The sequence below is a fragment of the Babylonia areolata genome, chromosome 10, assembly GCF_041734735.1.
Source record: "Babylonia areolata isolate BAREFJ2019XMU chromosome 10, ASM4173473v1, whole genome shotgun sequence".
NCBI classification, from domain to species: domain Eukaryota; kingdom Metazoa; phylum Mollusca; class Gastropoda; order Neogastropoda; family Buccinidae; genus Babylonia; species Babylonia areolata.
In genome coordinates this window covers 40,714,518-40,737,026 of record NC_134885.1, presented here as the reverse complement: position 1 = coordinate 40,737,026, position 22,509 = coordinate 40,714,518, and the positions used below count along the sequence as shown (strand labels likewise).

The window sequence follows — 22,509 nt, the reverse complement described above, 5'->3', positions numbered from 1 at the left end:
AAATATGTATAGCCCACACATATGCATAATCCCCACAGGTATGCATGCATGCATAAAAGTTGTGGACTTTTTCCTGCTTTGCTTAGACACATGTTCAAGATGAAAAGGTGAATTTGTATTTTCGTCAATTTCTATTTGACTGTGTCTGTTCTCTATTTCCAGGAAAGCTGAGAGAATGTCTTTTTTGTGTGCAATATTCAAATCAATCAACGGTGTCATTTGTTCTCCCATTAGCATGGGAACAAAAATGCAGATTTTAGTAAAATAACTTGATACAGTATCGACTCGAGTAAAATCATCATCACGTAAGTTTACAATTTGATCGTGCACTATTCCCCACTTTTTTCACAGGGCTTCCATCCACGACAACAGCCACCAGAAAGCCGCCGGTTGACCCACAGCTGTTTTACACCTGTGACATGGAGACCAACTGTGTCAATATCGGTAACGAAAGGTTCCACTGGCTACGTCACAGCGGGTCAACTGACACCCATGGTACTGGACCTTCTGGCGATCATACCCTGAGTACCCAGGGTAAAGGTACAGAAGTCCTCCGTAGTGTTATGGATGTGTTTAGTTTATTTGCCGACTGAAGAAAAGCTCACTTTTTTTCATTATGATTCTTTTATTGGTCGTGCTACTGCCAGACATGTGTATGTGTATGATTTTTCTGTGTGAAATTCAGGTGTTCTCCTTGGGGAGAGCACGTCACCACTCTTCAGCATCACCCATATCTTTTTTTCTGCAGTTGTATTAATTTTCATATCAACGTGGATCCTCCTACACAGCAAAAACCTTTTTTTGCCGTGGGTTCTCTTACTTGGGATACGTGCGTGCTGCACACGTGAACGTGGTTTATCATCTCATCTGTATGATTATTTGTATTTGTAGTTTTATTTCTTTTTATCACAACATATTTCTCTGTGTGAAATTCGGGCTGCTCTCCTCAGGGAGAACGCGTCGCTATACTACAGTGTCACCCTTTTTTGGTATTTTTTCCTGCGTGCAGTTTTATTTGTTTTTCCTACCGAAGTGGATTTTTCTACAGAATTTTACCAGGAACAACCCTTTTGTTGCCGTGGGTTCTTTTACGTGCACTAAGTGCATTCTGCACACGGGACCTCGGTTTATCGTCTCATCCGAATGACTAGCGTCCAGACCACCACTCAAGGTCTAGTGGAGAGGGAGAAAATGTCGGCGGCTGAGCCGTGATTCGAACCAGCGCGCTCAGATTCTCTCGCTTCCTAGGCGGACTCGTTACCTCCAGGCCATCACTCCACTGGTTAGCACCTGGAGCACCCGTCACAGTGTAGTGGAGGAAGCTGTAAAGATCTCGGTGTGTGTGTGGGATTTGAACCCATGGACACTCGTTTTCTAGTGAGGAGCATTACCACTAGACCGCCGCTAGTGTGTTTGTGTCATATTGAATTTACGGATTTGCCGAATGTCGCGTAATAGGCAATGCTTTTACCGGTTACATATAATGGACAAATAACTACCCATTCAGCAATATTGGCAACAATTTGCTAAGTGTGTGTAAGAGCTTTTAATACTTGTGTCTTTCACGAAATCGGCAGCTAACCCCGCGAAATTGGCAGTCGATTACCCAAAATCAGCATTTAGTGGACTCAGCACAGTGGTTCAATACACACTGTCACAGTCCACGAATGTGTGGGAATAGTAAATAAAGTTGGTGGTAGCGAGTCAGTCTCATTGTGGATCTCTTACTCCGAACACCGTGGAACGAGACAAAACGAGCGAGTTGGGGCCACAATATGATCACATGTATTGTTTCTTTTGAATTCCTCAGCCCAATAACTGAAACTATTTTAAGTCAATGTTCAGTTGCTCATCCAATGTAGCAAATAAATAGTTCAGCAGTATTCACACACAAGATTAAATAAGATACCACTGTCACAGTTCAGATCCACGACACTGATAAAGTACCTGAAAGAATGTCCATTGCGTTCAATGTATATTACCACTGCACGGATGATCGACAGTCGCAAATATAGAATTAATGACTAATGACGTTTTGATAGATAATCGCAAACGTTTCGATATCAACAACTGATGTTCAAAATATATTAAAATTGACATTGGTACTCCACAAAAGCGCATGATACACTCATATGGTAACTCTCACACAAACAATGATGATAATTCTGTCTGTCTTCAGAAATACAGCATCAGTTAAAACGCAATACATCACTTTACATTCTCATTATATTACGCGGGCATTATCTTAACTTATTTCTCAGCAAAAGACTAATTTTAACAGAACAGGTATCATAGCTGGGTTCAAAACCCCTCACACCTAATCCTGTTGTCTTGTTCTATAAACGTCGCCAGCACCACCCCCTCTCGGAGCTTTTCGTTAAGTTAAAAGAAAGATAACGCTCCATACTAATGAAAATAGTCACAACCATGTTATGTCTCGCGACCTTTATAACAAATTCTTCCTAATTATGAACTCTCGTAATTCAGTCGTTCTCTCTAACTTACTCTCTCCATTCACTGTCACTTACATATACTGAATGTACATTTGACTTTTTTTTTATTTCCTCCAAGTGACTAATATGAAGTGGTTGATAAAAAAAAAATCAGTTATGATATGTAACACACTTATGAAGTTATCTTTTTGAAACTTCACTATAGAACTGAAATCTTACAATACACTGCCCACGAGGAACATAGGGAAATGTAGCCTGCAGTCACAGAGCAAGGTAGCCATACTATGAAAAAAATCCTAACTGCATTGCATTTGTGACAGACACACTCACGCATTTGCACATATAGGCCCATAAACCTAACAATTTTCTGAAATACCATTATATTCATTGTTGCATGATGACTTATGCTTCAACGACACAGGCGTCCAAAGCTGAAGAAAAGGCAGTAAATAAAAGTAATTTTGATAAAACCAAACAGATCTTCGAAACTGACGAATGAATCTTGAATAATAGCATTTAAGACAGATGCTATCTTGAAAAAAAAAGAAGAAGAAGAAAGGAGAAAATGAATGCAACATTTTGAAACTTACGAGCAGTTGGGTTAGCCCAGCTTTTGTGGAACTGGTAGCAGTATATTTTTGCATTTGCTGTTCTTAGGATGACAGTGGCTGCGGCGTCGTATTTCGCATTTCCTGCACACACGTCGCCAAGAACTGCAAGAGGTTTCATATGAGCATTTAGCGTAGCCTTGGCCACCGGCTACAAGAAAGTGATTATCTTTCTGAAGGAGTTCACTTCTGGAATGGTGACATCCAGATCAAGTAGATGACAGACAGCGTTTTGGAGTTGGTTGGATGCGCATGAGATGTCCACAACTCCGTGCCTTGTACCTATGTGATCAGAGCCTCTCTCATTACTTCGGATATGGCACTGAAATGAACTGTGTATTTACTAATTTAGTTCCTCCACCTCCGCCCTGTCGAACTCGGACACTGGAAGCAGCTTCTCTTCGGCAGCGAGAGAAGGAAAAGTGGATTTACTCAATGCTCCATTTCATTCCTACTTTAAACAAGAGAGGCAAGGCCTTCAAGACTCACTTGTGATACACTTAAAAAAAAATCTAATCGTTAAAATGTGTTCTGTATTTATCATTATAAAGCTTCGGGATGAAAAAAAAAAGAAGTCCTAACCAGATTCGAACCCCGCGTGTTCTCGGGTGAGAAGAAACTGTCTTACCCATTACACTATCGTGGCTTCTTAATTGGCGTTCTAAAATTTAACATTTGAACATACTTTTTTAAAGGGCGATAAATCTGTTGCGGTATTCGCAGTGAGAACGCTGTTTAAATCATATTATTCTGATGTATCTTGGGTATTCAAAAAATCTTTAAGGGCAATAAAAAATTCTTTTTAAGTCCGCGGTAAAGGAGACGTGGCTATCGCCGCAATCACACTGCAACATTTAGCCGTTTTCTCTAGATCTAGATAGATGTACAAGTTTAATTACACCCGCCGGGAATGTAGTACGACACGGTCGATTCAATTTCTCTTTTATGTTCATTCTAGTTTTATAGTTTTAAAGTTGATATGAAAATTTAGTATTTTGTTAAACTAATAACATGTAGAGCCAAGTACAAGTACTTCTAAACGTCGTAAGAAGTGAAAAGGACTTCATTTTGAGAAAAGTCAAGACTGGAATTTTTTTCGTTTCATCGTGATCAATTCAAGGGTATTAACTCGCATGGTTTACAATTTTTAACTGTGAATTCCGACTGATTCTGTGGATATTTTTATGGCAGTTTGGGGCATAATCCAGTAAGTGATGAGGGGTTCAAAATCTTTCTCTGAATAAATATTTAACGGTCTCCTTCTCCAACTTTCCATCACATATTATCGTGTATTGTCGATTGAATATAGGATTGAACGGGCAGGTCAACAACTTGAAACAAAATGGCGTCGTTCGCGTTCGCGAAGAATATGAGCACGCGCTTTGAATGTGTATAAATATGTGTATGCAATTGATTTTTGCCCATGACCTTCAGGGCTCAGCCAATAGATCTGTAAAATCCACTCGTCGTATTGATTTTAGTATTTTCCGAAAAAGACCATTTGGGCAAATGAACATAGTGAAAGCCCTGTACACTGAGAGTAAAACACACAAGCTTTTTATGTATTGAGTATAATTTCAAAATGTAATGTTTAAGATTACGAAAGATCACTTTAAAGCAAATTAAGTCCCCTTGCATTAATTACAGATTAATATCCCTTTTTTACTATCTGCACCAAAACGTTTGCAAAATAAATAAAACTTCCATGCTTAGCAAAAGAAGTTCCTGTTTGAACAAAAAATGATAATAATGACTGCTCTTGTTGTTGTGTCAGACTATCCGATCAAATGACTGCTCTTGTTGTTGTGTCAGAATATCAGATCAAAGTGCCAAGTTTAGAGAATACAAAAAAATATAAATATAACAGTAAATTCAGTTTGCATATAATTTGGCTTCTTTTTTGTGCCCATCCCAGAGGTGCAATATTGTTTTAAACACGATGAATGGAAAGAACAGAATTTTTCCTATTTTTATGCCTAATTTGGTGTCAATTGACAAAGTATTTTCAGAAAAAATGTCAATGTTAAAGTTTACCACGGACACACAGACACACAGACTCACACACACACACACACACACACACACACACACACACACACACACACACACACACACACACACACACACACAGACAACCGAACACCGGGTTAAAACATAGACTCACTTTGTTTACACAATTGAGTAAAAAAAAAAAATGTTCAGTAGAATGAAACATGTTTTTTTTTTTTCAAGATCAAGGTGGAAACATTTTAATCAGATGTTGATAACAGTGGAGTGTTATAAAAAAAGGTATTATACTTATCATAAACATATAACTGAGTACACATTGCTCAGCTGAAATGTATCAGAACATTCTCTAGTTAGCAGTATAGGTGGACATGATATACCTATTACTTAGTCATGTTAAACATTATTAATACACGTACATGCACGCACAAAGACACACACATACACACACACACACACACATACACGTATACATACACATAATATCTACTTCAAGTATAGCAGTATTATCATTTAGCGTACCTTATTGTTGTTTATTTTGATCTTCAACCATATTTTGCTCTGAGTTGTTTTCTTTAAGTTTTATGTAAGGACATAATTTTCTGGTAAAGACTGTTTAACATTTCCATTGAATGTACATCTTTCTACCTTATAATCATTTCTTGAACATGGTTTAATTTTTTCCCACCATTTAAAGACACAGTATCATGTATAAAGAATAATGCAGTTGAATATTTCGTCTGTTTTTGTAATATTTCCAAAGAGTACTAATTCTTTTTAACTCAATGTTTAAGTACTTATCACATCTTTTCTTCAAAACTGTCTCTAGTTCCATCCATCGAAAACAATTGAGAGAACACACAAAACCATAGGTAATATTGCACTGAATCTGTCTCATTTGACAGAAATTACACATGTCACTGATTGCAATATCCTTTTTCTTCAGAATTTTGTTTGTAACAAAACTTATATGACAATTTCTTATTTAAAACAGTTTAAGTTTTGTCTCTTTTACCTTTTCATTTGTTTCATGGTGGTTCCCAGTTAACAATGATATATAATGCTTGCTCCCAGTCGATAAAAGAATTTATGTTGTATGTAAAAGCTGGTTTAAGGAGTATACCTTAATATATTTTTGAGTCTTTCTTAATGCGGGATACTAATTGTAATGTTTTCGGTTTTTGTAAAAGTTTTTATCATTTACATCTTAGTCTTTTGTGAAGGACTATGACTCTCAAACTAGGAAGCAAAACTGCACTGGCTCTTAGTGCTGTAGCCTTGGGGGCTAGTTGGATTTGGGAACCATTCCAACGCCGACTGTCCTAAAACCCTCTTGGCCCACAGAGTAGGGATGTAACATATATCACTATAATCAAATTCTAGCCCAGACATTCGGGACAGCAGCTGCTTCCTCTGCTGTTCTGATGGTTAAAGTCGGACACGACAGGTAAAGATACAGGTATAGGTTTTATCGTTGACATGAATATTATGTGTGATTGAATGACTTTTTATCGAATGTAATAATCCCATATACACGAAATGATCTGTGTGATTCAATTACATTTTATCGAACAATCAATCCCATACATACTAAGTAATCCTAAATCCATTCTTTCCCCAAAGTAGCCTTGTGTGTGTGTATGCGCGTGCATATGTGCGCGCCGATTAGGGTATTGTTTGACATTCTGACGTCTACCAATGCTGCTGTGCAGGATATTATATGTACATAGAAGCAGGAGGTCATCGTGGCCATACGGCCAGCTTCAGGACTGTGGAGTTACCGGCCAGTCACACTGACGTCTGTCTGCAGTTTTACTATCACATGTATGGGAACAAAATGGGCACTCTCCGTATCAAGGTATATAGCGTCTGTCTGCAGTTTTACTATCACATGTATGGGGCTTACATGGGCACTCTCTGTATCAAGGTATATAACGTCTGTCTGCAGTTTTACTATCACATGTATGGGGCTAAAATGGGCACTCTTTGTATCAAGGTATGTAACGTCTGTCTGCAGTTTTACTGTCACATGTATGGGAACAAAATGGGCACTCTCCTTATCAAGGTATATAGCATCTGTCTGCAGTTTTATTATCACATGTATGGGGACAAAATGGGCACTCTCCGTATTAAGGTATATAGCATCTGTCTGCAGTTTTACTATCACATGTATGGGGCTAAAATGGGCACTCTTTGTATCAAGGTATGTAACGTCTGTCTGCAGTTTTACTGTCACATGTATGGGAACAAAATGGGCACTCTCCTTATCAAGGTATATAGCATCTGTCTGCAGTTTTATTATCACATGTATGGGGACAAAATGGGCACTCTCCGTATTAAGGTATATAGCATCTGTCTGCAGTTTTATTATCACATGTATGGGGACAAAATGGGCACTCTCTGTATCAAGGTATATAACGTCTGTCTGCAGTTTTACTATCACATGTATGGGGCTAAAATGGGCACTCTTTGTATCAAGGTATGTAACGTCTGTCTGCAGTTTTACTGTCACATGTATGGGAACAAAATGGGCACTCTCCATATCAAGGTATATAGCGTCTGTCTGCAGTTTTATTATCACATGTATGGGGCTTACATGGGCACTCTCTGTATCAAGGTATATAGCATCTGTCTGCAGTTTTATTATCACATGTATGGGGACAAAATGGGCACTCTCCGTATAAAGGTATATAACGTCTGTCTGCAGTTTTACTGTCATTATATGTGAAACAAGAATGGGAACTCTCAGTATCGATGCGTGGCCCATTCTTGTTCCTGTTTTCTTTCAGTCATTTACCATCTACGTATCTTTCACTTTATATTTTGTTGTATCTATTTATTTATTTATTTTGTTGTATTTATATATTTTTTAATTTTGTTGTATTTATTTATTCATTTATTTATTATTTTTGTTTTCTTTTATTCTGTGATAATGCTTTACACAAACCTGGGCAGGATCTCAAAGCTTGACCAGTACGTTGAATACATGCGATGGTCAGTCACATGCTCCATTTTTCAAGCAAATATGGTGTAGCCTGTATGGTAACGTCTGTCTTCAGCTCTACTATCATATGTATGGGGCAAGATTATGCGCGTTCAGTATCAAGGTATGTAACGCTTGTTTACAGTTTTACTGTCGCATGTATGGGGCCAGTTTGGGCAACCTCAGTTCAAGATATGTTTCTTTTATCATGACATGCGGTGGGCTAGTATGGGCACTCTCCGTAGCCAGGTATATAACGTCTGTCTACAGTTACACTGTCACATGTATGGGAACGGTATGGGAACTCTCGGTAGCCAGGTGTATAACGTCTATCCACAGTTTCACTGTCACATATGTAGGAACGGAATGGGAACTTCCAATATCAAGGTATATAACGTCATGTATGGGAACGGTATAAGCACTCCCAGTTGATATCAAATCATATAATGTGTGTCTCTTGAAAGGCATCCGTCAATGTCGGGAAACTACAGAGCTGCGCTTTGGGTGGTGATTGATACAGCATCAGGGGTGGGTTCTGCTCCTGAAGGGGAGTGCGCTGGTGAAGAACTTCCGTTTCCTTTGGGCTGTCATCAAGACAGAAAAGGCCAGCAGCTTCTGCAAGACAGGAAATGATACGATGCAAGGCGTTTTGATTGTGCGTTACCAGAGCAGCATCTCCAGCAAACAAAAGCTCTCTGTTAAGTATCTCCAGGGTGGTGCAGGCATGCAGCCGACGTTTGAAGGTTTCCGTCTTGTGGAAGCTCTTAGATCCTTTCTGCTTCATCAAGATCCCGAGTGGCTTGTTCTAATATCATGCTGAAGAAAATGTCAAAATATATGTCTGTAATACATTACATGTAGATTGGACCGACAAGCTCAGGGCGTTATCTGCGATGAGATATAAAACGTCTCTTTGAGGATCTGTTATCGTACGTATTATGAAAATATGCATGTTGGGTATTGAAGTATGTAGATAACGTCTGTCACGTGTGTGGCACAAATTTAATCACTCTCAAAATGGTCGGTATAATAAAATTATGAACAGTTTCGGTATATTCAGTTTGATTTGATGTTGTATAAGCATGTGGAGAGTTAGCTAGCTAAATACGTAGGTATGTTGACAAGTGTGAAGAAGATGTTTGGATGGAGAGAGAGAGAGAGAGAGAGAGAGAGAGAGAGAGAGAGAGAGAGAATATATATGTGTGTGTGTGTGTGTGTGTGTGTGTGTGTGTGTGAGAGAGAGAGAGAGAGAGAGAGAGAGAGAGAGAGAGAGAGAGAGAGAGAGATGTATAATGGATAATGTATGATAGATGAGTCAATCAAATCACCTTACAGCTGATGTCCCCCGTCAACCCCCCTACACTGCACAGCAATGTACTGTGGTCAGAGTCAGGAAATCAGGACAACCAGTGGCTTCTGGCTCAGGTCAACATCAAGTCGTCATTGCTGTCACAGCCGTTTGAGGTCAGTAACAGATGTGTGTCTCGTTTCAGTGTTAGCCATTGTGGCTACCTGACTCATATTTTCAGTGTATTCGAGTCTTGGTTGAATCAAATTTGTCATTTTTGTATTTACATATTTTGTATCATCTATGACATAATCTGAAGGTTTGTTGCTCACGTGATTCTATGTAATAACCTTGTGGTTCGGTTGTACGGATCTCACTCATCTAAAACATTAGATTGTAAGACTTACTCAAGGCACAGAAAGGCTATCGTGTATTACATTCAGCGCGAATATCTAACACTGTATGTTTTCTCGGTCGTTTTCTCGGCAAACAGCGTGGCAAGGACTCCCTTTTCTGCGTAGTCATGAGCACAAGGATCGGCATCGGTAGATCGTGGTAACATGTTATTAAAAGAAGGTCGCGATGAAGTAGCTTAAAACATTAAATCTAGGTGGGTATGAATTAAAATTAAGCATACCAGTCTGCTACTTGTGTTCATTTACAGAAATTCAGCTGAAAGAATGAACTGGTTTACGATTTTAATTCAATGATGGACGCTACCATTCTTGAAGATAAGTGAATTATTATGTCCGTGAATTCAATATCAAAACTTCAAACCCATTGGAATCAGATGTATGCAGCGTTCAGATTTGAACAGCGTGATGACAGAACAACACGAGTTACCCCTATCTCCTGCACTCTCATTGATAATATCTATATTTTATATACGCTTAACAACGTAGAAACTTGTTCTCCGGTCGCTGGATGTACTGATCACTAACCTGTTTGCATCACTTGGTAATAGAATTCCAAAAAGGAAATCATAAAACTACTGAATATAGATGCTTCAACAATTTCAACGCAGCAATTTTTGTTGTTGCTTGATTTATTTTCTTATCCACTCTCTGAAATCTATCCCTAAAACGTTCTAGAAAAAGCTATGGAAATCTGGATGAATATTTCCTGTGAGGTGTATGATAAGCACGCACCACTCAGAGCTAAACGGATGAAACACCCTTTGATTCTCTCTCCGTGGATACCTAAAACACCATATGATTCTCTCTCCGTGGATACCTAAAACACCATATGATTCTCTCTCCGTGGATACCTAAAACACCATATGATTCTCTCTCCGTGGATACCTAAAACACCACATGATTCTCTCTCCGTGGAGAACTAAAACACCATATGATTCTCTGTCTGTGGATACCTAAAACACCATATGATTCTCTGTCTGTGGATACCTAAAACACCACATGATTCTCTCTCCGTGGATACCTAAAAGACCACATGATTCTCTCTCCGTGGATACCTAAAACACCACATGATTCTCTCTCCGTGGAGAACTAAAACACCATATGATTCTCTGTCTGTGGATACCTAAAACACCATATGATTCTCTGTCTGTGGATACCTAAAACACCACATGATTCTCTCTCCGTGGATACCTAAAACACCACATGATTCTCTCTCCGTGGATACCTAAAACATCACATAATTCTCTCTCCGTGGATACCTAAAACACCACATGATTCTCTCTCCGTGGAGAACTAAAACACCATATGATTCTCTGTCTGTGGATACCTAAAACACCATATGATTCTCTGTCTGTGGATACCTAAAACACCACATGATTCTCTCTCCGTGGATACCTAAAACACCATATTCTCTCTCCGTGGATATCTAAAACACCATATGATTCTCTGTCTGTGGATATCTAAAACACCATATGATTCTCTCTCCATGGATATCTAAAACACCATATGATTCTCTCTCCGTGGATACCTAAAACACCATATGATTCTCTCTCCATGGATATCTAAAACACCATATGATTCTCTCTCCGTGGATACCTAAAACACCAGATGATTCTCTCTCCATGGATATCTAAAACACCATATGATTCTCTCTCCGTGGATACCTAAAACACCATATGATTCTCTGTCTGTGGATACCTAAAACACCACATGATTCTCTCTCCGTGGATATCTAAAACACCATATGATTCTCTCTCCGTGGATACCTAAAACACCATATGATTCTCTGTCTGTGGATACCTAAAACACCATATGATTCTCTCTCCGTGGATACCTAAAACACCACATGATTCTCTCTCCGTGGATACCTAAAACACCATATGATTCTCTCTCCGTGGATACCTAAAACACCACATGATTCTCTCTCCGTGGATACGTAAAGAAATTGTAAAAGAAATGCACCCCAGGCATCTTCTGAAAACAAAAATCAAGAAGAGTTTGCAGAACAGGGAAACAAAGTTGACTCATTGCAACGGGGTTCATTGCATAGTTCTCATGCGAAAGGACTTTGTGTTCAGGCTTTGTTGTTTGCACGTTTTCCTTTCGTTTGCTGTTTTGTGTGCTTCCTTTGCTCCGTTCTGGGCGAGGTGGTGGAGGAGGGTGGGAAGATCGGGAAGAAGGAAAGTTGATTGTAGTGTTTTGCGCTTTTTCATTGTTTTTATGTGTGCTTTTTCATTGTGTTTCTATCTTTTACCCCTTTGTCTACAGTTTTCTTCCTTTGCCTTTGTCCCTGCTCAAGGAGGGGCTGGATGTAATAAAGCACGCTCATTGCTTACCTATTCCTCTCGTTAATAAAGAAGTTTTCTTGTCTTGTCACAAAGTCATTGTCTGCACATTCGTTTACCCACGCACTGACTCACTCTCAACCTACTGTCTACATTGTCAGCCAATCGGTCAATCAGTCATTCAGTTAATGAGTAATCAATTTGTCAACCAGTCAGTTATCCGCCCATTCCTACTCACTGACATTTTCCCCGTTCCACAGGTGGTGTTTGAAGGCACTGTGTCAGCTAACCAGTACTTTTACCAACTGGGAGACATGGCAGTGGACGACATCCACACTGTGCCTATGTCTTGTCCCCTCAACGGTGAGTTTTGTGTGTTGATGCCAGACAGGGGGATAGAGAGAAAGAGAGAGAAAGAGAGAGAGAGAGAGAGTTAGAGAGAGGGGGGTGGGGGGGGGGGGCAGAGGGGGAGAGGGAGGAGAAGTGGCGGGATGTAGCGTTGTTTGAGATGAAAGCATTCAAATTAAACTTTGAAAATACACATGTGATTGTCCAAACTGCATGATTAAGACAGGAAACTTTATTCTGGAAATTCGCTGTCCACACAGGACATTTTTCTTCATGTATAAAACTGTTGTGAAGAACAGAAAAAAATACAGAGACATAAAAAACATTTACACAAATTTGCATTTCACCCTTTTAATCAATTGATAGTGCACAGAACAGAAGAAAACTTGAAACATTAAATATCTAAAATTATTATTTTTGTAGCCGTGTACCGAGTGGTTACTGAAGGGTACAGCACAAAAGACTTAACTAAATATGATTAATTGAAGGATAGACAAGATCCCACGCACAGGCCAAGAACATATAGAGGCCAGTCACAAATGGGGTTTTCTATTGGTTTATTTACAATATTCTAAAAGAAGAAGACTAAGAAGAAGAAATAATGAGAAGGAGACAACTAGGAGAAGACAAAAAGAGAAGAAGACAGTGCTAAGAGAAGAACTAAGAAGAATAAGAAATAATGAGAAGAAGAACTAAAAGAGAAGAACTAAGAAGAAGAAGACAGTGCCTGGAATGACACAAACAAATGTCATTAGCACAACATGTCAGCACAAGTGAACAGTAAAGCACATGTATACATGGAAAGACTATCACTCGGGTTTGGGATACACAACAACATAATGCATATGTGTGAAGGCCAAATGCTGACATCAAATGACATTTCTAATACATTTAAATAGTGCAGTTAAAGTGATTGAAGCGATGCTGACTTGGTGAAAGTACACTGACAGTATAGATTAGATAAAGCTTATACTGTGTCAAAGTGACTCAAATGAATCTGTTTATCATGTTGCACTATACTGAGTAAGCCGTATAGGAGAGAGCATGATAACTAAATTACAGTTAACAGACTGATACATACCAGGTGGCTTTAACCAATAGCTGATATGAATCCAATGCTATCTTGTAATCACAACAGCAGAATACTACACACATCTTAGAGTACTGAGCACACTGTAGCAGTACAATTGATATCAGCATGTAAAATAATACATAAATAATAAACAAGATAATAGAACAGTGGCTTTGATATTATACTGGCAAACTGATAGACCAGATAGTAAGTGAAGCACCATCATGGCTTAACCATTAAGTGGTGAATGAACTTTACGCACACGCTAGAACATTCTGGAACAAACTATCTGTGTCCAGGGACGTCACTGACTGTGACGTTAAGAAGACTCAAATGGAATACTGCTACGAGCATATGACGACATGGCAATTTTCTAGATCAATCATAGCCGAGCTGTGACTAACATGTCAAAGCAATAACTGAACAAAGAATAAACTGAACATAGCAATAACTGAACATACTTATATGAACACAAGTACTGTGTCGAATAATACAATTTACAAATCAACACATTCTGCACACTAGTACTTACAGCGATACGTGGCGAGGTGTCAGCTGTTGTGGGGACACACTGCCCGCGACACAGCAAGAGAGAGAGCAGGCTCTGGTCAGATGACTGACCAGGTATGAAATGACCACTCATCATTCACTGTGCCAATTTATGCAAGTTTAGCGGACCACAAAGTCCGTCACGTGTGCTTGCGATCAGATCGTCACTAATCACGGAGAATCTGATGACAATTGTGTTTGTTTAACGGTGTTCAGTGACAGATTTCTAAATGATTCCTGAACCGATTTACGTCGGATAAGTTGCAAAAGAAAGAGCTCAACACCTACTTTATAATGAGTATAAAATGAAGTGTTGGTTATTTAAGATGAATTTATAATCTTAATTTAAGTCACCTGAACAGGGTCAGTTTTAACGAGCTCGTCGCTGAAAATTACAAACTGCGTTAAATCAGTTTCACGTAGGCGAACATAAATGGAATAGATTTAAAGATGGAATTAAGACGATTCTGCCAGTATATAATACTAGTAGTTTACTGATCTGACAAAAGAGTTATTAATTAAATACTTTGGAGCAGAAACACAAGTTTGCTCTCAGCCAATGACGTACCGCGACGCGACACTGGCCGAGCAGGTGGTCTGACGAGGACAAAATGATGTAAGCGGAGTGACGTCACACAATCCTGTGGTGGGTTAGGAGGGAAAACGTCGTCTGCTGTGGCTTGTGCGTGAATAGTGTTGGAGCAAGCATAGCGCGCTTGGTCACATTTTAATCCCAACATCTTATGAGACCAAGCACTATACCTGTTAAACGGTTTTCCTCCAAGTCATAAAAAACACTATTTCTTGAGGTCAGTCAGGTTCAGGCGTTTTCACATTTTTCATTGAACATTTCCAGCATTGACGCCCTCAAATGTCTGATGTATTTACAAGTCCACAAAAAGTGTTCAGTAGATGGAATTCCTGGCACCATAGCAGCACCAACATTTTCCTGTAGTAGTTATGAAAATTTGTGGTCAGGTCAGGGGCATAGCCCTTGCTACTGGTTCCATGTAACCCAGTACTACCTGCCGCATGTGAAGTCTCCCAACGACGGACCAGGCGGAGGAAGAAACCTTTCCCAACGGCTGTGAAGGCGGAAGAGGATGGCCAAAGGGCAGGGGGAGCTGTTATCCTTGTCTGGAAGTCCTCCTAGGAGACGGAACTCCGAAGAAAAATCCTGCACCTGCCGAGGCCGTTCTACACGTGGCAGTATCTGCACCTGTGGGACTGTGAGCGTCGGAAGGCGAGAGAGTGGGGAAGGGATTGCACAACTCCTCTTCACTAAAAAAAAGTCACCTGTGCTGGTCAGGCAACCAGGCTAATGTCGGAAGATCAAGTCAGTCGACAAGTTTTGCTATCTGGGCAGCACCCTATGCAGCAACGGAGCCCTTGATGCAGAAGTGACACTGCGCATCGCCAAGGCCAGCTCTGCCTTTGGCAGACTCAACAACAGGCTGTGGAACAACAAAGGCATCAGGTTCAGAACCAAAATCAGACCCTACAGAGCTGTTGTGCTGACCACCTTGTTGTATTGCTGTGAAACATGGACGACGTATCGCCGTCACATTCAGCAACTTGAGCAGTTTCACCAGAGATGCCTACGAAAGATCCTCGGCATAAAGTGGCAAGACTAGGTCTCCAACCTCCAGGTCCTAGAGAGGAGCATCGAAAGCCTGCTGATCCAGTGCCAGCTACGCTGGAGAGGACACGTTGTCCGCATGACAGACAGCAGGATCCCGAAGATGTTACTGTATGGCCAGCTGAAGGAAGGCCACCGCGAACTTGGAAGACCCTGCAAAGCTTCAAGGACACTTTGAAGAAAAACATCAAAGCCTGTGACATAGACATCGCTTCCTGGGAAACTGATGCCCTTGACCGCTCTTGCTGGAGGATGCTATACTCTAGTGGCATAACGACGTTTGAAAACAAGAGCACGTTGGCCATTAAGGAGAAGCGGGAGCGAAGGAAGCAGGGCTCAACTTCTGGAGACGTTGTCCCTTGTAACACCCGCGGGAAGTGCTGTGCATCCAGAATCGGCCTCTTCTCCCATATGAGGACACACACCGACAGATAAGCCTGCCTGCCTACTTATCCGTCGGTCCACGGGAGACTCCATTATTATGTATTTTGCATTCAACGCTAAAGTGGCAGAAATTGTCTGTACAAATCATATCTGAAACCAGTTTTGCAGTAATAATTAAATAATCTGGATTTAATAAAAGACTTTATTCCAGAAATTTTACCCATGATTTATTTTCCCATCTGGAGCAAATGTTTAGTTTAAACGTTGTACTTGAAGAGTTCATTATATGTTTGCACTCTGTTTGTACATTTGAAATACTCTTAACATATTTATAGCATTGAAACATGCCATGTACAGTCAGAATGGACTCGAACGAAACGTTGATGCCTGAAGAAAAACCCAGTGGGCAGAGGGGAAACAGTGCACTATTGACGTGTATTATTCTCTGACTTCTGTGTCCAGGGGACTGCAGTTTCGAGATGCGGTGTACCTGGAACAACTTTCCCTACGGTAATTCCTCTCAGTCCCTGGCCGGACTGTCCGACACGGGGACCTGGGATGTGGCGCACTATGGAAGGACCCCTGCTGGGGCACCCCGGGATGACCACACCTTTAACAACACCAAGGGTTAGTGTGTTGTACACGTCTTTAGATAATTAGTGATGTGTTTCCGTGTGTGATCATACCTTTAACAACACCAAAGGTCAGTGTGTTGTACACGTCTTTAGATAATTAGTGATGTGTTACCGTGTGTGATCATACCTTTAACAACACCAAAGGTCAGTGTGTTGTACACGTCTTTAGATAATTAGTGATGCGTTTCCGTGTGTGATCATACATTTAACAACACCAAAGGTCAGTTTACTGTACACGTCTTTAGATAATTCGTGATGTGTTACCGTGTGTGTTCATACCTTTAACAACGCCAAGGGTCAGTGTGTTGTACACGTCTTTAGATAATTAGTGATGTGTTACCGTGTGTGATCATACCTTTAACACCACCAAGGGTCAGTGTGTTGTACACGTCTTTAGATGATTAGTGATGTGTTTCCATGTGTGAGCATGCCTTTAGCAACACCAAAGGTCAGTGTGTTGTACACGTCTTTAGATAATTAGTGATGTGTTACCGTGTGTGATCATACCTTTAACACTACCAAAGGTCAGTGTGTTGTACACGTCTTTAGATGATTAGTGATGTGTTTGTCATGAACCGATGGTAATGATCTGTTATATTTTGTATCACAATCATTCGTTTCATGCAAACCTGACATCCCAGTTTGGCCGCTGGATTCTTTTATTTTCTCATTGCTTTTCGTCTAAAATCACGCTTCGTGAAAAGACGTTGAATTCAGTGGAGAAAAAAAACACACCTTTTGTGCTTACACCTTTTACAGTCAAGACATTTCCTTCAAAACCAGTTTTTGGCTGTAATTCCTTGGTTTGACTGTGATATGGTGTTGAAATTACTGGAAAACATCTGTTTCTTTTTTGATGATATTCATGATGATGTTGATGACGATAGTGTGGTGATGATGATGGTAATGATGATATGATAATGTAGTATTATAGCTGCTTCAGTTCTAGGGAAAACAAAAATCCACCTCGAAGGTTCAAGCGGAGGGTCCATTCTGTTCAGGACTGTACCTGTACTTCAAGGGCTCAGCGAGTATCCAGGATCATTCCGCTCTGTTGATCAGCCAGGAGTTCAACACCGGTGCTCAGCGGTGCATGTCGTTCTGGTATTTTCTCTCTTCAACGGATGGACAGCTGACTGTGCACGTCCACACCGCTCATCCTCAGCCATCCGTGACCGCCGCGTGGAGGAGTGACCCGGGGTCAGTGGTCACGGGTCAGTGGGTCAGAGGTCAAGCTACCGTGGACGTAAAGAGTAAATACCAGGTGCGTGTGTGTGTGTGTGTGTGTGTGTGTGTGTGTGTGTGTGTGTGTGTGTGTGTGTGTGTGTGTGTGTTGTCATGTATATGTGTGTGTGTGCATATACGAATGTGTGTATAGTAGTGATAGTAGTAGTGGTATTTGCAGTAGCAGCAGCAGCAGGAGTTGTAATAATAATAATAATAATAATAATGTACATTTATATAGCGCCCTTTCTCAGGGTGCTTTACATGAACGAAAAACATTACCAGTTACATAAAACATTAATGACCACTCTTTTTCAAACACCCGCTCCCTCTCTCCCCCCCCCCAACTCTCCCTCTCCCACTCTACATACATCCAAAGTGAGGTGACATGGGTGGTGTTGGAGAACAAGGAAGCTGAGAGTGCTTATAGATAGGTTTTAAAAAGATGAGTTTTTAGTGATGAGCGAAAAGCAGAAATAGAATCAGATGCACGCAAAGAAGAAAGAACGTTCACCTTAGGTTCTTGTACTGACGCGAGGAAGTTTCAAAAGTCACAGTCAGAGGAAGAGCTGAGATTTCTTGTAGGAGTGTAAACACTGATATGGTCAGAAAAATAAGTAGGTCCTGCGGAGTGGAAAGCAGAACATCAGAGACACGCAACTATGTATTTAATTCTCGCTTCAGTGGGGAGCCACTGTAGAGTGCGGAGGTGAGGAGAAATGTGATCAGTACGTGGGACTCTGAGAGTCAGACGGGCAGCATTGTTTTGAAGTTTTTGAATTCGCTGAAGAATATTATGTGGACAGCCTATGAGAAGAGAATTACAGTAGTCAATTCGTGACAGCACTAAAGCAGAAATAAGAGTTTTAGTAGTTTCAACAGAAAGGTACTGACGGATAGAGTTAATGCGACGAAGTTAACAATTGACTATGCGTATCAGATTTATTACCTCTTACTGAGGTTTGAGTCAAGAATGACTTGTAGTATTCGAGGGATTGAAGAAGACTTTTTAGGATATACATTTATGTATTTTTATGGGCATGTGTAGTCAGTAGCGTATGCTATGAAATAATATGATGATGTGTGTTTGCGCGCGCGCGCGTGAGTGTGCATGCGTTTACGTTTCCATGTGTGTGTGTGTGTGTGTGTGTGTGTGTGTGTGTGTGTGTGTGTGTGTGTGTGTGTGTGTGTGTGTGTGTGTGTGTGTGTGTGTGTGCGTGCGTGCGTGCGTTTGTGTGTGTGTGTGTGTGTGTGTGCATGCATGCATGTGTGTGTGTGTGTGTGTGTGTGTGTGTGTGCATGCGTGCATGTGTGTGTGTGTGTGTGCATGCGTGCATGTGTGTGTGTGTGTGCATGCGTGCATGTGTGTGTGTGCATGCGTGCATGTGTGTGTGTGTGTGTGTGTGTCTGTGTGTCTGTCTGTGTCTGTGTCTGTGTGTCTGTATGTGTGCGACAGGTTCTGTTTGAGGCAAAAACTCGCAGCACGACAACGGTTGTCGCTATTGATGACGTCAGATTTGACGACGGCCTCTGTCCCAGTAAGTATTCGTAACTATCATTCACTTAGTAACGATTAGTTAATCAGTCAGTCAGATGATACATTCATTGGCACACCTTTGAGCTTATGGTGGAGGACGGGTTGTGTGGGGAATGTCGGAGGGAAGGCGGGGTCCATCACTGTCTGCTGAAGGAAACACACGTGGGTGTTGTGGTACACGAGAGGTACTTCACGCTGATGAAGAATGAACAAGTAAAAACCTTGTCGAAACGCACTCATCAGTTTTTCACGAGGAAAAGGCACAAGCCGCATTTTTATATACTGCTTTTGCCTGCACTCAAAGGGAAATCACATTTGTGAAAATAGTTCATCTGTCAGTGTGTATTCTTCCTACAAAACACGTTTGTTCTAATTTGTTTTTTTTTTGCGGTTTATATACCCAACACCAAAACAGTGGAAGAAACCAAGTGCGTCTAGCAGCAAACCAACTCTTCAGTCATTACGAAACAACTTTGTAAAGATGTAAACGTTGGAACTAGATAAAAAGTTAAGATTATTAAAAAAAAAAAAAAAAAAAAAAAGAAAAAAAGAAAAAGGAAAAAGAAAAAACGGGTCGAGAGGAGGGAACATCGGAGGTCGATATAATCTCCTTCAAAGGCGGCAACTGTACTTGTTGAATCTAATTTTTCATTTCAAGATCCAAGTCTTAAAATGTTGAGGAACAGCATTGTCTGAATTCGTACATCGGCTAATCTATTTGGACCTTATGTTTGTGTCTGGAATGTTGCACATAAAGCATTGTAACGTGCATAATGAACAAAGTGTAACGGGTTGTCTCAGCGTATGGGTTATATACGACTGATGGTGTAAACATACCTTCATATTGCCCACAGTATGTGAAAATGTAATGGAAATAACCACTTACTTCAGACAAGAGAGTTAACCACTGATAATGTGTCAATACATCCGAAAAAATCTGTGTTATTTCCCTTAACAGTTTACGCCCGATAATTTCCACAAAAGCACGCATGTGTGTGTGTGTGTGTGTGTGTGTGTGTGTGTGTGTGTTTCGTTAGAATCGAGGTTTTGACAACTGGGTTGCACTACTGTATCAAGACGAGATTAACAGCCAACACCCATGCATTAATAAAACCTTTTGTTTGACTGCTTGGTTACTGTTTGCAGGTGTTCCGACACCAACTACGACCACGACCACACCCACCACGACAACCACACCCACCACGACAACCACACCCACAACCACGACAACACCTACCACCACTCCCACCACCACACCCACACCAACCACCACCACCACTCCCACCACCACACCCACACCAACAACCACCACCACACCCACCACGACAACCACACCCACAACCACGACAACACCAACCACCACTCCCACCACCACACCCACCACCACACCCACCACCACGACAACACCAACCACCACACCCACCACCACCACACCCACCACCACCACACCCACCACCACACCCACCACCACCACCACACCCACCACCACACCCACCACCACCACACCCACCACGACAACCACACCCACAACCACGACAACACCAACCACCACACCCACCACCACACCCACCACCACCACACCAACCACCACCACCACACCCACCACCACCACACCCACCACCACACCCACCACCACCACACCCACACCAACCACCACCACCACCCCCTCCACCACAACCACAACACCCACCACCACACCAACCACCACTCCCACCACCACACCCACCACCACACCCACCACCACACCCACCACCACCACACCCACCACCACCACACCAACCACCACACCCACCACAACACCCACACCCACCACCACACCCACCACCACCACACCCACCACCACCACCACACCCACCACCACCACGACCACACCCACACCAACCACCACCACCACACCCACCACCACCACACCCACCACCACCACACCCACACCAACCACCACCACCACACCCACACCAACCACCACCACCACACCCACCACCACCACCACCACACCCACACCAACCACCACGACCACACCCACCACCACCACACCCATACCAACCACCACCACCACACCCACCACCACCACACCCACCACCACCACACCCACCACCACCACCACACCCACACCCACCACCACCACCACACCCACACCAACCACCACACCCACCACCACCACACCCACACCAACCACCACCACCACACCCACCACCACAACACCCACCACACCCACCACCACCACCACACCTACCACCACACCCACCACCACAAGACCTATCACCACACCCACTACCACCACAACACCCACAACACCATCACCAACTACCACACCCACCACTACAACACCCACCACCACAACACTCACAACACACACCACCCCCACCCCCACTACCACAACCCTCATTAGCACCACCACAATCCCCACCCCCACCCCCACAACTCCCGTATCCACCACCACACCCACAACCACTACACACACAACGACCACCAATACACCCACACCGACCACGACAGCACCCACACCCACTACAACACCCACCACCACAACACCCAAACCCACCACCACCTCACACACCACCCCCATCCCCACCACCACCAAAACCACCACCACCAGCGCCGCCGCACGTCCAACAACAACAACATCAACGACAGCAACCACGCCTTCTCCGCCAGTGACCGCCCCTCCAGCGACACCCCTGACCTCCAGGACCACGGCCGGGCAGGGAGGCACGGGCAGCACGTCCGGACCCCCGAGGAGTGGGACACAGTCCACTGTGCCCAGCACCACCAGCATCACCAGCACCTCCACCGCACAGGTCCACGCCGGAGACAACGAGGCCAACAAGGGCAGCGGTGAGTGCTGTGGTGTGGTGTTGGTGTGGTGTGTGGTTTAGTGTGGTGTGGTGTAGTGTGGTGTGGTATGGTGTGGCGTGTGGTGTGGTGGTGTGTGTGTGGTATGGTGTAGTGTGGTGTGGTGTGATGGTGGTGTAGTGGTTGTGGCGTGGCGTGGTGTGGTGTGGTGTAGTGTGTGGTATGGTGTGTGGTGGTGTGGTGAGGTGTTGGTGTGGTGTGTGGTTTAGTGTGGTGTGGTGTGATGGT

At 42.4% G+C, this 22,509-nt stretch overlaps 1 protein-coding gene across 1 annotated transcript in view; it reads left to right on the top strand.

The window, feature by feature from the left end:
- The window catches only part of LOC143286361 (MAM and LDL-receptor class A domain-containing protein 1-like), a 78,180-nt gene that overhangs the window by 40,769 nt on the left and 14,902 nt on the right, over positions 1-22,509 (top strand). The window contains exons 12-19 of the mRNA XM_076593901.1: positions 352-495; positions 6,781-6,926; positions 9,387-9,515; positions 12,301-12,403; positions 16,495-16,659; positions 17,669-17,931; positions 19,348-19,429; positions 20,575-22,263. Coding sequence (XP_076450016.1) covers positions 352-495; positions 6,781-6,926; positions 9,387-9,515; positions 12,301-12,403; positions 16,495-16,659; positions 17,669-17,931; positions 19,348-19,429; positions 20,575-22,263 — 2,721 coding nt within the window. The remainder of the gene's footprint in view (positions 1-351; positions 496-6,780; positions 6,927-9,386; positions 9,516-12,300; positions 12,404-16,494; positions 16,660-17,668; positions 17,932-19,347; positions 19,430-20,574; positions 22,264-22,509) is intronic.